The following is a 15,248-nucleotide window of genomic DNA, read 5'->3' as shown; positions in this document are numbered from 1 at the left end:
TGATAGAATGATAATAAGGGGATTCATTGTTTCAACAAAAAAGGAATATATAATTTAAAAATTTACAATTGGTAAACACCATAGAAGATTTCATCCTTCCATCTAATATCTTCTTCCCTCTCTCTCTCATATGAACATAATTTCATCACAGCACAAACAAGATCTCTTCAAGAACAAGAACAAGAACATAAACCCTTTTCTATTTCCTAATCTCATAAATTATTGTAGAAGAAAAAAATTCATATCAATTCTTTGGATCTAACTTCTTTGTTGTTTGATCTTCTCTATATTGATTCCCAAAAAAAAAAAAAGAAAAGAAAAAGGAAAAACAGTACTAATCTTCTAAATCTTGATATGAACTCAGCCCAATAAATATGTACTTTCATTTCTTCGTACCTCTATGTTCTTTTTTGTTGTTGCTGTTTCAATAACAGTTCTGCAAATAAAATCTCATTCCATGTATCAGGAACACCAGGAAGACACCAATGGCTGCAGTCCTGGAATCTCAATGGTGATCTCCTCTCTTCTTCTGTTAGCTTTTGCTTCCTGTAGATCGAAGGGTGCCCGTCCTTTCGAAAATCCGTCATCTTTGTAATGTTTAGATAGGTAACATGAGTTTTCATCCCGCTCAATACCTTCTCCAAAACAACCATCTTCTTCGGGTAATGTCTCAGAAATGTCTCGTTCTTGATCGGCTCAATCTCGCTGTCGCATTGCCCACCGGAGTTCCACTGTCCTCCGCTGTTAAACATAAATTGATTCATCATTCAGCAATAACCTCAAGTTTGATTGTTTCAATGTGCAAATACATTCTCATTCAGTGTCAGTCCCTCGTTTTTGGCTTGTTCTTTTACCTGAAATGGGATTCAGAGTAGCCCCTGAAGAAAACAATGGACTTCATTGGATTTATGTTATTATCAACCCATCTCGCCCATGTTGTTATAGCCTTTCGGAAGGCCTCAAGAACATTCAATTCTTCATAAACATGGCTCCCTTCTTGGTAATAATCTTTCCTGCATTCGTTCAACATAGCTAAACTCGTCAAACATCAAACGGATACCACTCGTAAACATAAACACAATTCACACTCACCCTCTTGCAGTTTTGTCATGAGTCCACCAGTGACCAGTGTTGAAGACAATTATATCAGCTTCTTTATACTGATCAGACGACTTCCCGACCAAATCGAGACGTAGAGTTTCTTTCTTCTTACCATTCTTATCTGGCATCTCCCACTCTCGGACTAAAAAGGGAGACACAAAGAACTCTACGGTGAAGTTATAATCCTATTGAACCGAAGACAAAAAAAAAACCATCAAATGAATAAACAATCACCAACAAGAAGTCCATGAAAGAACAAGTAGAACACAAAACCAACCTTAAAAATGAAAGAGTAAGCTGCTTCCCCTCTGAACACTTGTCTTCCGTGAGCTTCAAACACTTTACTTTGGTCTTTAACAGAGTTTCTTAATATACAAACAAGCGATTCCCACATGTTTCGATTCAGCGAGTCACCAACGAAAACTAATCTTTTACCTTTCAAAAGATCCAACATTCGACCTCCATCCAACCTAATCATGGAATACCAAACAGATCATTTGAAGTTCAGGAGAGTACTATTGTTCACTTAACAATGAACTACAAACAATCTTTTGACACAATTCTGATTAATTTTACTAGATAACCAATCAATAAAGCACATAACAACGAAGGAATGACTAAAAGAACAAAACCCAAAAGCCTAAAATTCAGGTGGGTTGCTTCGAATTCATCAAATTCAGAACAATTTTAACCTTTTTTTTCTCTTTCCCTTTTTCATCTTTTCCGTGTATGACAGAAAAAAGAAAGGTCAAAAGAAAAAAAAGGGGCTAGAAATTTCAGACTGCACAATTCAATTCAGTATAAGTTACGCAAAACTTGAAAAGAAAAAACCAAATTAAGTTCGAAAAATTTCATCTATCAAAAGAACTTTAAAAAATTTCTGATCATACCTTGGGAGATGGCATCTCTTGGGCTTCCATCTAAATTTCTGATAATTCTTATCAGGCCTGCCATTCAAATGGCAATTGAATTGTTCATCAATCAGTAAACAAGAACCAGGTTTATAAAGTGGATAAGAATCATCCGGCACCCACTCTCCATCGAAAAAATCACAATTCTTCAAAGACTCAACCCAATCCTTCTGGTTAACCGATTCACCGGAATCTGAAAACGTCTCATTGTTTTGCTTCTTCGACAACGGAGCCGTGTAATTCGTCGGTACATTTTTCTCCTCTGCCCTAGAACTTCCATTATTCAATGGAATCGGTTCCAGCCCAGAACTCTTAACCTGATCATCCACCACCGGAGGGGCATTTTTCGATTCAGTTTGATTCGAGTTCGTAACTTCAGTAACCGGTGTAGATTGAGTATCGTTCTTCACAGTTTCCGCCGGCGGTTGAGTTTCAATCGGAGGCGAAACTACAGAATCCATTGTCTGATTTCCGGCCGCCGGTGGATTGTTTTCCTGTACCGATTCTTCCGTACGGTTCTTCACACGGGGCGGTTCTTTCTCAACAGCCGGCGGCTGCGGCTGAGTCGTCACATTACTAGATCTAGAGAAATTAGCCTCCGGCACCGGCGGAGAGATCACTGGATTACTCTGCTGAAGCGAACTGTTGGGAAAAAAGTAAGAAAGGAAAGAAGGGTATCGAGATCCAGAACCCCCATTAGAAGAATTATACCCAACAAAGTTACTCCCACTGAAAATATTAGAGAAGGAAGGAGAAAAGGAAGAAGAAGGGTTAAAAGCCAAAAAGACAGTGAAAACAACGAAAGCAAACATAAACCCATAAGCAAAAGCCATAGTTCTCTTGGTTTTAAGAATAGAGAAGAGACTCTTGACGTCTGATACCAGATTTCCGCCATTGATGGGCTGATACTTGGTAACTTCAGCCATGGCGGATCACAGAAAACAGAACCACTACCACTACCACCACCACCCAAAAAGTGGGTTTTTAGAGAGAGAAAGGGTGAAGTGGATTTTAGAGTGAGAAAATGAAAATCTGTGATTGAAAAAACAGTCTTCGAGTCTATCGAGTGGAGGAGGACGTTTGTTTCATACGGATTTGAGAGAGGAAAATCGTCAAATTCAATATTTAAAAAAAAATTACTTAAATTAATATTTCTTAAAACTGCCCATAATCTGGCATTTAATTACTACATGTGCCACTCCCGTCGAATTCGTTACACCGTTGAGGAATATTTGTAAAGTGATCCAGTCTTGTTGTACACGGAAACTTAAGGACACGTGTCTTTCTTATATTTTTTGGGATAATAAAACTTTTTTATTAAAAAAAAAAAAAGAAATTGAATTCTAAAACTAAAACAACCCCAGAATTATCGGATAATTCCATATATTCTCTCGCGGGAATCTCGGTTAATGATTTCTAAATATCAAGGAGTGGATTAGAAACAAATATACTGAATATTAAGGAGTATACTTTCCATAAATAGCATAATTTGGAATTTATGAAAAATGATCCAATCCGACCAATGACAAATACTCAATTATTATCGTTATAAGTTGAGAGATCGAACCATCGAATTCAACCGTGTTTCAATTGATCTATTTAGGTACAATATAGCTTTCCTTCTCGTCATTCCTCTTTCTTTAAAAGTTTCGATTAGCTTTTTATATTTGAAAGTGTTTTAATTTTGCCAATATAATAGATTCATGTTATTAATGGATGTTAAATTATTGTAGCTTTTTTATGCCTATTTCTATTGTATTTAATTACATCATTAGTGGTGGGACCACTAAGATCAATAAATTATAAGGTAGAATCCAATTTTTAAAATTAAATTATCCTTGCATTAATTTTGATAAAAACATTTTAAAAAAATATTTTAGTGAAATGCATAATGATTAAATTTGGATTGATGAAGAGTTCCTCTCGTCTCATAAATCTATAGAAGTAAAATCTGTACTAAGTTCAATTTCTCACCACGTTTTATATTAAAAAAGAGTTGCATTCTCTGATTTATTTTTAATATAATGTGGAAAAGAGTGAGAAATAGGGGAGGAAGAAAGTGAGTAGATTAGCTTATGTTAGCCAAAAAAAAAAAAAAAAAAACTGACTTCACTACCAAAATGCTACAGAATTTAAACTTCATCAGTGTATTTTTAAAACCAAAGATGTTACCTAATGATCATTTAAGAAAACTTAATTTTATGCTGGTAATCTTTTAGAAAATTTTGATGATAATAATAAGGGATTAAAGTAAAGAATGATAAAACACTTTGATTTTATTTAATTTGAGATGACTTTATAAAGGCTTAAAATGCTTTTTTCTTTTCTTTTTTTTTTTAGAAAATGACAACTTTAAATAATAAAATCTTGAGAGATAAGCTCAATAAACCACAAAGGAAATTGACTATCTAACAGAGAAAAGCTTGTTGATTTTTCATATCCCTTAGACAATAGAATGGATTAAACCATTGTGACAACTGTTATATTTGTTTTCTTGCTGCGTTGTTATGTATCTAACTTATGGCTATTTATATAGCTACTCTTCGTTAATGAAAGATTAAGCAACGTTAATTTATGTTCAGTTATTAATATGGTATCAGACGATTTTTTTTTTCTCTTCGAGTGCTCTTGCGTTCTTCACGTTTCTCTTCTCCTTGTGCTTCGATTAATCGAAAAACTTCTTCATCCTCTAATATTCAACCTCTTGTTCAATTGGTGGTTGATGAATATTCCAATCCGTATTTCTTGCATCATTTGGACAGTAATAATCTCGTTTTTGTTTCCAACCTCTTGACTGAATCGAATTACAATTATTGAAGCAATACGATGATCCTTGGTCTCACAAAATTGTTGCCATCAAATCCTTAGCTTCTTTACAATCATTACAAGAATTTGGACTTTTGCTGACAACGGAAGCGGTCAGAAAAAGTCAAAAAACCGTCGGGACAACCTATCTCAACGAAAATCCAACCGTTGGCTGCATCGTCGGGAAAGCCTCATTGGAAAAACCTTCTCGACCCGAAAAAGCCTTGTCATCGAGGAAAAAAGATATCTCGACGAAACAAGGATGGAGGTTTTGCCTAACCCTAAATGATATCATCGAGACAAGTTATTTCTCCCTTCTCCCAATGGTAAGATTAATTTTTTACGCTTGGGAGAAGCGGGAGATGGTTACTTATCCCGATACTCAATCTACGATTCGACCTTTGGAAAAAATTATCTTGACCTATTTTTAGAGTTACCTTTGACGGTGACTTATTTTAACATCAGGAAAAAGGTTTAGAAAAAAAAGCATGAAATTACATTTTTTTCCCGACCCTTGTACGGATTACATAATTAGGAGTCAGAAATATTTTTTTTCTTTATTTATTAAATATTATATCTTTTTTTCTTTTTACAAATGTCATACGTGTTTGAAAAATATCAAATAAACTAAAATAAAAATTGATAAAATTAATTAGATGTCTACAATATTAAATAATATCCAGAAAAGATGTTTGAATCTTACAAATTTGTCAAATAAACAACTACTAATAAGATTCGTCTTAAATATAACCGTATCCACAAATTCTTAAACTCCAAAATAATATTACATAATATCCACGAAGTACCTATAAAACATAATTCTACAACCTAACTTAGCTTGTTGGGAGATGCATCTTTAACATAAATCTCAAGATACCTACAAAATACAAATTTAAATAAGTTTAATGCTCAATATACCATCTACCAATCTCAAAATGAATATAGAACTTAAAAACTCAACTAAGAACATTAACGAATTGAAACAAACCAACTCAAATTTACACATTTCAATCTCAAACCCAATATAGAACTTAAAACCTAACTTAAACTTTGATAACTTATAGAAATACAAGTTATTGCTCTCTTAAAGTTGGAATAATTATGATTATTTTAGTGTTGTAAAAGCACTCTTGTTAAAGGAAAAATACATGAAATTCTATATATGTGATAAACCCATACAAAAGTATCATTTAAATGAAAAATTGCTTCACTAACGCACTTTAATGTAGGAATCATATTCGACACATGGAAGATACATTTGGCTTGTGCAATCTATGTCAAATCATCAACTTGAAGGCATGGGCATCTGACTAATGACGTCTGCTCGAGGCAAAATGGCAAGTGACTATCTCAAGATATGAAATTTAATACAATCACATCACTGAGTGGTTGAGTGATTGCCAATATAAAGAGAAGCTACCTCCAAGAGAAAGAGTTAGAAAATTAGACAGTAGAGAGTTGGCAAAGTAGTTAGTCTTCATCTCTACTGTCTGCAAGCAAGGAATATGAGGGACAAACATCATTTTCCACCATTGATAATGAGGTGCTACCAGAGAAAAACTCAAGAGAGACATCTCCTTCAACTCCTTCACCAAGTTGGCTATAACAAGCATTAAAAACAAGCCAAAGAAGACAAGAGATTGAACTCTGCAGCTTGACTTCTTCCTTTATCCTTGTATTCTCATCTACCATTCTACTGATTGAATTAAGAGTATTTGTATCAAACTTATATCTTCAATTCAATCTCATTTCGACCATTCTCCACATCTTCACCTATGTATTTTCTAAGTTATTTGTGTGAAATTGATCATATTCTAAGCCAAGATGGATCAAATTTTAGGTGTTTGCATGCGTAATTTTTTGTAAGGCATATTAAATTTTAGGCATGGTCTCTAAGTAAGCAATAGGCTATAAAAATTAAATTTTCAATAGGCTATAAAAATTTATGTAAAGAAATTAACTTACCGTGGACTCTCTGAAAAGGATGTCGTGGGTTGGCCTCTCTGGCAAGGATGCCTTGGGGGGCTCTTTGGACGGCTGCTGAAAAAGAAAGAAAGAAAAACTCGGGCAACGACTGCTGAAAAAGGAAGGGGAAAAGATGAGGGTTTCAATTGATCTTCATCTCCTGACGCTCTTAAATCCATCAGGCTAAGTACGTTATCCTGACAGTAGTTTGAACCACCGCTGGAAAACTTTATAAAATTTTTTAAACCCTTTGTTTAAATTCATCCTCTCCCGACACTCGCAAAACCGTCAGCCTAAGTACATTATCCCGATGGTGGTTCAAACTACCGTCGGATAACTCTAATAAAATTTTTCCAACTTTTTTTTTTAAATTGACCCTCTCCAGACACTCGTAAAACCGTCAAGCTAAGTACATTCTCCCGACGGTATTTTGAACCACGTCGCAAGCACTTTAATAAAAAAAAAATTTAATCATTTTTTTTAAATTCACCCTCTCTCGACGCTTGCAAAACCGTGGGACTAAGTACATTATCACGAAGGTGGTTCAAACTACCGTCGAGAAAACTCTAATAAAATTTTTTCAACTTTTTTTAAATAGATCCTCTCCCGACGCTCGTAAAATCGTCGGGCTAAGTACGTTCTTCCGATGGTAGTTTGAACCACCATCGGGAGAACTTTAATAAAATTTAATCCTAATCTACTGTATCTTTGGCCAGGAAAATGAAAACTTCTTATATCTTATACATTTATAATTTTCTATGCAAAAAGAAAAAAGGCAAAAAAAAAGGGAAAAAAAAAACAATTATATTGGCTCGCGGGCTTCCATGTAGGGGAAAAAAAACAAAAAATATTCAAATGGAAGGGACATATTAATGACTTTTATAAATCCAGCTGGAAACATTCGTGAGAAAAAACAACAAAATCTGAAAATTAGTGCAAAGTTTGGTGGGAAATAAACAAGTAAAAAGATGACAAATATCAATCCGTACCCAGAAGACTTTAACCATTATATCAATTTAAATCCTAAATTAATAATTATATCAATTTAAATTCTAAATTTTATAATTATTAATTTGGAATTTAAATTGGCACAACTCTAAAATTTAAGGTTTAAATTGATACAACCCGAAAAGTGTGAAGGTATAATTTGATATTTGTCAAAAAAAAAAGTTAAAAAACACTTTTAGTCCTTAAACTTTCATAAATATAATAATTTAATCCATGAACTTTAGTTTGTAACGATTTAATTTTTGAACTTTTAATTTTATAACAATTTAGTTTTTGAATTTTCAATTTTGTAATAATTAGTCCTTAAACTTTACTATGTAACAATTTAGTCCTTATTGTATAAATTATTGTTAAGATTTAATGAGATTTTTTATCTAAATAAATCGATAAACTAATTAAAGACTCGCTATATTTTATAAAATTTAAAGTCAACATCATAAAATAGTAAAAATTGATATCTTATTTTGATAAGTATGTTTACTTTGACAAAATTGTTATGAATTTAAAAATACAAGGACTAAAGTTCAGAGACTAAACTATTACAAAATTAAAAGTTCATGAACTATTATAGATCAAAGTTTAGAGACTATATTGTTATTTTCATAAAAGTTTAAGAATATATATATTTTTTTTCCTTTAAAAAGAATTGGATTGGGATATATTAGAAAGAGAAAGTTAGTGGCAGAAGATGTAATTAATCCAAAGTTTGCTGTTTCAAAAAAGCCCTTGAAATTCGAGTAGGATCCAAATTGCATGCACTTTTCCCGTTTCTTAACGGTCCCGTTTTGTGACACATTAAATATAAATCACTTTTCATTTTATTACTCTTACTTACTTACTTGCTACTTACAAAATAACTGCCCTTTTTAAGCTATTTTATTTTCCTTTAAGCTCAATCATTAATTAATTAATTAAAGTCGCGATCTAATTTTACTCCGTACGTATGATGTCCACGCGTACGAACTAGATCTGACTGTTTTTGTTTTTTTCGAAATTGACGGCTGAGATTGATTTGATCACGCCATGGCCATCAGCCGTCCAGCCATGTTGACGTGTTACTATTGGACGGTCACACGATATTGCGTGACAGTAGGGTACAGCAACACTAATATGTACCTTATCTTTGGAATTGGGAATATCACACAGTCTAGTCAGTCCAGATGTCTGCACCTTATATTAAATTGATTTAGGTTAAATTATAAAAAATGTCTATGAAGTTTATATTTTGTATAAAAAAAAATGAGTTTAAAAATTATCCTTAAATTTAAAAAAAATTAAAAATATCTTTGTCGTTAGTTTTGGATGAAAACTGTTAAAATTTTATTTAAAAAATATCTTTGAACTTTCAAAACGTTTAAAAAATACTCTTAACTTGATAAAAGTTCAAAAATACCTCTACTATTAGTATTTGAACAAAAATCGTTAATTTCTCATGACAAAAATGACCTTAAAAATTTTAAAAAAAAATTAAAAAATACTCCTACTAATCAATTTGTTTGAAGTTTTTTAAGTTAAAAAAGAACTAATTTTAAAATAAATTATATAGATATCCTCATTTTTTTTCATATAGCTACTCTCATATTTCTCTTAATTTTTCAATTCTTAGTTTATACTAATTTTTCTCAACATCCAAAATTTTAAGTTAAAGCATAAAATACTACAAAATTTCACAAAACTCCAAAATCAAAATCTTCTCTTGAAACATACCAAAACAATAAACAGTCAAATAAAAAAAAAAAAAAAAGTATCAACCTAAATCATGTCGGTTCTTAGGGATTTAATATTTATTTTAGTTCTTAGATAGGTTATCGAGCAAAAGAAGTTGTTGGGACATTTCAAATGCAATTGGGGCTTAAATGGAGCAATTAGCAAGCAACAAGAGACAAAACAGTGAAATCGAGTAAGGGAGGCACGGCGATCTGCAAGTGCTACAACACTTGTGTCACATCCCCTCCTAGATTACCTCTTTAACCTAAGAGGAGGTATGAAGACAACAGATGCCAACCCTCTAATGACATCTACCGCCAATTGAACCTTTAACATCTTACATCTTATGAGCCTGTACTACTGTGGGCTTAACTCTGTGAATCTGCTCATCAATAATTCTATCATAGTACACAACTTAACTCATCATCAAAATACTCTAATTACAACATCATCATTTAGGAGATATCTTATTACAGACAAAACCCGGACGCTAACTCTGTAGAGACTATTTAATTATCGACCACTTCTATGTCAACACTTGATTAATAAATACTTTATGACGATGGCATACTAGACTTTCCTTGTCAACCAACCCGCAATCTTGAAATCCTTGAACTTTTCTGCTACTTGGGGCGAAGGGCGGAGGGAACAAAAACATTGGAAATCATGAGATGAGGAGCTCAGTGAGTTGCATATTTAAAAATATAGGCTTTTACTATGGAAATCCATTTTTTTTTTCAAACAACTCTCTAAATCATTAGCATGTTCTTCCAACTTAAACTTAGAAAACTCTTTGAGACGTATAACAAATAAAAAAAATTGTACTCTCAAATACTTTAGTGAAAACCAGAGTTCACTTAAATCATAGACTTCTAGACTTAGAACATAATATGCTAAATTGAAAGATTCATAATGTAAATATCAACTGAAAACATCCTCATAATTTCAGGGTTTGAAACAGGTTTTTCATTAAACTTGTCAAATAATAAAATATCAAATAATAATAATAATAACTCTAAAAACTCTGAGAACACCTTATGAAGTCATCATATAAAATCTTTGTACCCTTTTAAACCTTAGTTGGGTAGAGCCCCTTTTGGTCAACATCCCCAACATCGAAAACCTTAGCTGAGGTAGAATTCTACATCACTAATAACGTCAATAATAATTTTACGTGCACGTAGATATTTCCCTTAGTTACCTTCGTCTCCTTCAGCATTAGGATGGAATCAACCCTATATACCTTCGTCTCCTTCGGTAACGAGGACCCCGATACCTTCACAACCTTCAGTATCGAGTTTCATAACTACGGTACTAAAACATATTTCTCATAACAACTTTGAAATCGCATTCCTCATTAATACATCATTTTGAGGAAATATCATCAATAAAACACATCATCATTAGGAATGCACGCATCGAATATCTTATACTAAAAACATCACGCTCTAAAAAATTTGAGCTAACCTCTTTAAAAAATCATGCATAAAACTCATGGTTTAGTTTATTTTAGAAACATTAAACTCGTATAACCTCAACTTTGTGTTGACATGCATGGTGTTTGACATTAAACCATGTGTTTTAGTGAACATCATCTAGCTTTCTTAAGAAATTCATGTCTTAGTCTCCTTTTAAAACCTTGATGCTTTAGATAAAACATGAGTTTAACACTTAATTCCATAGGACTCTCTATGTGTCCAACTTTGGCTTTTAGAAAAACATTAACATGTTTGAGTCCTAACTGATCTAAAGCATGCCATGACTTTATTTATCAAACATACTATATTTGATCATTTTCAAATATGCTAAAACATGAAAATTAGTAAAAGCATAAACTTTGAAGTACTTTAAGAGTTAGAAGCCACTTACACTTAATTAGTTCCCTTTCTTGGCCTTTTAGGCCTTGAGCATCCTTTAGGCCAACACAGACTTCTTCATTCTATAGCATAGTTGGTCGCATGGTCTCTTCTTGGACGCATGGTCCCTCATTGGGCACATGGTCCTTCCTATTTTTCTTCATTTACCAACACTTATGGCATCAATTATAGCTCGATTTGGACAAAAATTTCTTCATGAAACTTGTTAGGAATTGTCTCAGGAAGCTTACCTTCAAATTTAAGCCTCTAATTTTACTTCTAAAGCTCAAGATGCTCCAAATACCTCAACTTGCTCTGGATGCTTCAAATTCTGACCTTCATCGAGTTCTCTTCACCTTGTGCATCCTTCTGGCCAAATATTATCATGGCAGCCCACGGTTATGTTCTACACTCAAATAGCTTCAGCTTAGTTGAAATTCTCTTTTTTTGCACAAGTCAAATGCTCACACCGCTTGCTTCTTTCAACCTTTAGTCAGCTATTTGCTTCTTCATCACCTAAATCCCAGGTTCAATTTTCAGAACACATAACTCGAAGTCTATTCATTAAAATCCGAAACTTCCTTCTATGGATCTTTTACGTATTCTTTAAATACCTCAAAATTGGAACTCTTAATTCTTCTTGAAACACTTGGAGTTCATAAAAAATCACTGAATGCTCGATTGAACTTAGAATTTGCACTACCTTGATTCTTCTTTGATTTTCAGCATCAAATTGTGGGAGTTCTCTTTTAGGAACCCCACATTTTATTCCTCACTCATCTAGATTTTAGATAGCTCTAAGATAACCTCTTTTATTGAGTAAAAAGAGCCAAACAGATTCTCTTTCCACAACCCATATTTATAGAGAATTTTGCATGAATTCCAACTTCCTCAATTTTGTCAAGTAATCTCCCTAGCTGGTCTTTTTCTCATATTTGGCTAACTTTCATGAAGTCACCTCATGCTTCAGCCATATTATGTGTCTTTCACCGCCCAACACTTCACTTTCAACGCATGGGAGCTTACTTCAACGCATAGATATTCTTTTACTCCCAACGCATCACTAGGTTTCAAGTTTCTCAACGCATGATGTGTCTCCAAGCTCATCTAACCTCTATGGAAAGCCAACCAATGCATGGTTTGCCTCTTCTCAAGCCAAAACCTTCAAAGTAAGTTTCCTTCACCTCATGAATAGCTTATTTCCTTGGCCATTCCTTTCCTTTCAATGCATGGTTGTTGCATACTTCTCAATGCATAAGGCTTGTTTGAGATGTCTTGTATGTTCTACTTAGCCTTACTCCTTAGGTATCCTTTACTCAACGCATGGTCCATCAACTTTACCCATCCTAAGGCTTCTTTAGATGCATGGTAGTCCTTGCCATGTGTTAAACTTCCCCTCTTTTCCTCATTCCTTAGTTTTAAATTCTTCCTCAAAGCATGGTTTCCCTACTTGAGTTCAAAGCATAATTCTTGTGTTTCTTATGGTGCTATGTATCCAAGTAGGCTATTTTTCTTTGGGTATGCATCCACTTGGCCTTCCTTAAAATTTCTTGGTGTAACTCCTTCCCAAGTGGTTGTCTCGTGCTTGCCTATGCTCCGAAGATAACCTTCTCCACTCTCGAACTCCTTGATCCTCATCTATGCATTGAGCATCCTCTTGACCATGCCTTTAACGCATGATTGACTTTTCCTTACTTTTACTTAGCTTGGCCAACCATCCCTTATTTTTTCCTTGTTCATTATCACACATGGCCTACTAAACTAGCTCATGGTGTGACATACTCTCCTTCCATTGGACTACGTCTAATGCATGATTGCCCCCTCTTGGCAACATTTAGCAATATATTTCCATACTAAGTATCTTTGTGTGCATCTATGTCCCAGAGCATACCCATCCTTGACTTAGCCAACTCAAGTCTTCCTCCTCAAACTCTCCCAAAGCCAGCGTAAGCCTTGCTTCTAAGCACCTTGACCAACCTTCATAAGTCACTCCACCTCGATGAATCCTTAGGAAGAAGTTTCGAGGCTTACAACTTGTGCCCCAAGCCATTCATAGAGACAATATGCTAGGTAAGCGTTGCAGTCCTGCCCTGCGACGCCATATCACTCTCTATTTGATACACGTGCATGAAGAGGCACTCCTTCTATTTTACTCTCCAAGGCGCTTCGTAAGGGGGGGCCTTCAACGTCATAGCATTTTGGTATGTTTTGGTTGTTGAGAAAATTGGTGTAAGGTGAGAATTGGAAAATTAAGAGTGAGAATACCTATATGTACGATAAATAGTCAAATACATTTTTTATTTGACTATTTATTGTTTTGGTATGTTTCAAGAGGAGATTTTGATTTTGGAATTTTGTGAAATTTTGTGGTATTTTATGTTTTAATTTAAATTTTTTAATTTTATTTTGGTTGTCGAGAACATTGGTGTAAACTAAGAATTGAAAAATTAAGAGAAATATGAGAGTACCTGTATGAAAAAAGTAGGATATCTATATAATTTATTTTAAAATTGGTTTTTTCGAACTTAAGAAAACTTCAAACATATTGATCAGTAGGAGCATTTTTTTAATTTTTAAAGTCATCTTTGTCACGAAGAATTAACGATTTCTGTTCAATATAAACGGTGAAGGTATTTTTTAACTTTTATTAAGTTAATGGTATTTTTGAAATGTTTTGAAAGTTTAGGGGTTTTTTAAGCAAAACTTTAATAGTTTCCATCCAATACTAATGACAAAGGTATTGTTTGAACTTTTCTTGAAAGTTTAAGAGTATTTTTGAAACTTTTAAAACTTCAAGTATATTTTTGACACAAAGTGTAAAGTTCAGGGACATTTTTTATAATTTAACCATTAATTTAATTATAAGTTTAATCCATCAAATTTAAATTTAATATATATTTTCCTCTAAATTCTTATTTATATTAGGTCTTCCCAAAAAAAAGAAAATCTTTCCATTTTTATCTATTAGGTCTTATTATTTTGAATTTCGTATTAATTTTAATTTTTCTTTCAATTTTTAAAAATTGTCTACAAACATCCTCCTCCACTTCCTTTTTTTTTATTTTTTTTTTATTTTGTTATCCATTTCTTAGCACTGTTTTAAAAAATCCAAGCAAATTTTGAAAAAATAAAAGTAGTTTTTACCAATTTATTTTTACTTTTTGAATTTGATTAAGAATTGATTTTTTTTTTTTTTAATTTAAGAAAGAACCATAAGAAATTAAGAGAACATATATTTAATTTAAGAAATCAAAGTTGTTATTGAAGAGTATCTAAACTTTCAACTTTATACTAAAGCTCAATGACTAAAGACTTATTTGGTTTGACTTTTTGAATACTTAAAAAAGCGTTTATAAGTGGAAAAAATGTTTAAAATTATTTAGGAAGTAAATCTAAACATGTTCTAAATTTGTAGTTTTAAAAGTTTAATGATCAAATAGATACTAATCTCAAAGTCTAGAGACTACATGTACATTTTAATAAAACCAACTAATTGATTGTGTGTGTATATATGAGCTAATTGTGAGAATGATTTGGGAGATTGTGTTTGTTTGGTAATAAGTTTTAGAAAAATTACCTTTTAGTCCTCAAGTTCTGAAGAATATGTGTATTTAGTTCATGAGTTTTAACAATGTATATTTTTAGTCCCGAAGATTATAAAAATAGATTTAAAAGCTCTTTTAAGTATTTTTTGTTTGATTTTTTTAAAAATAGAAAAAAATAATTTTAGAGATGATGTGATTTTTAAAAATTATTCTTCTAATTTAAAATGTAATATAATTATTCAAAATAATAGTATAAATTTATTTGAGGGACTTTTTAACCTTATCTTTAAAATCTCGGGATTATAAAGTTACATTTTGAAAACTCAAGGACCAAATAGGTCTATTCTTAT

At 32.7% G+C, this 15,248-nt stretch overlaps 1 protein-coding gene across 1 annotated transcript; it reads right to left on the bottom strand.

Annotated features, from left to right (window-relative positions):
- LOC120091331 (protein trichome birefringence) lies at window positions 1-3,102 on the bottom strand. Its single transcript, XM_039049319.1, has 5 exons — window positions 1,992-3,102; window positions 1,379-1,571; window positions 1,093-1,286; window positions 855-1,013; window positions 1-741 (listed from the first exon to the last, which is right to left on the bottom strand). The coding sequence occupies exons 1-5, from the start codon at window positions 2,936-2,938 to the stop codon at window positions 399-401; spliced, it is 1,836 nt and encodes a 611-aa protein (XP_038905247.1). The 5' UTR covers window positions 2,939-3,102; the 3' UTR covers window positions 1-398.
- Between the last annotated feature and the right edge of the window lie 12,146 nt (window positions 3,103-15,248).

Source organism: Benincasa hispida, chromosome 11, assembly GCF_009727055.1.
Source record: "Benincasa hispida cultivar B227 chromosome 11, ASM972705v1, whole genome shotgun sequence".
Lineage (NCBI taxonomy): Eukaryota > Viridiplantae > Streptophyta > Magnoliopsida > Cucurbitales > Cucurbitaceae > Benincasa > Benincasa hispida.
Note: the sequence above shows the minus strand (reverse complement) of the source record. Positions and strands in the feature narration are given on the sequence as shown.

Bases quoted from the DNA above. Each gene is read 5' to 3' on its own strand.
- LOC120091331 (XM_039049319.1), bottom strand. From the start codon at position 2,938: ATGGCTGAAGTTACCAAGTATCAGCCCATCAATGGCGGAAATCTGGTA. The intron at 1,572-1,991 runs GTATGATCAGAA...TTCCATGATTAG, and splicing joins AAGAGATGCCATCTCCCAAG to GTTGGATGGAGGTCGAATGT. The intron at 1,014-1,092 runs GTGAGTGTGAAT...GAACGAATGCAG, and splicing joins CATGACAAAACTGCAAGAGG to GAAAGATTATTACCAAGAAG.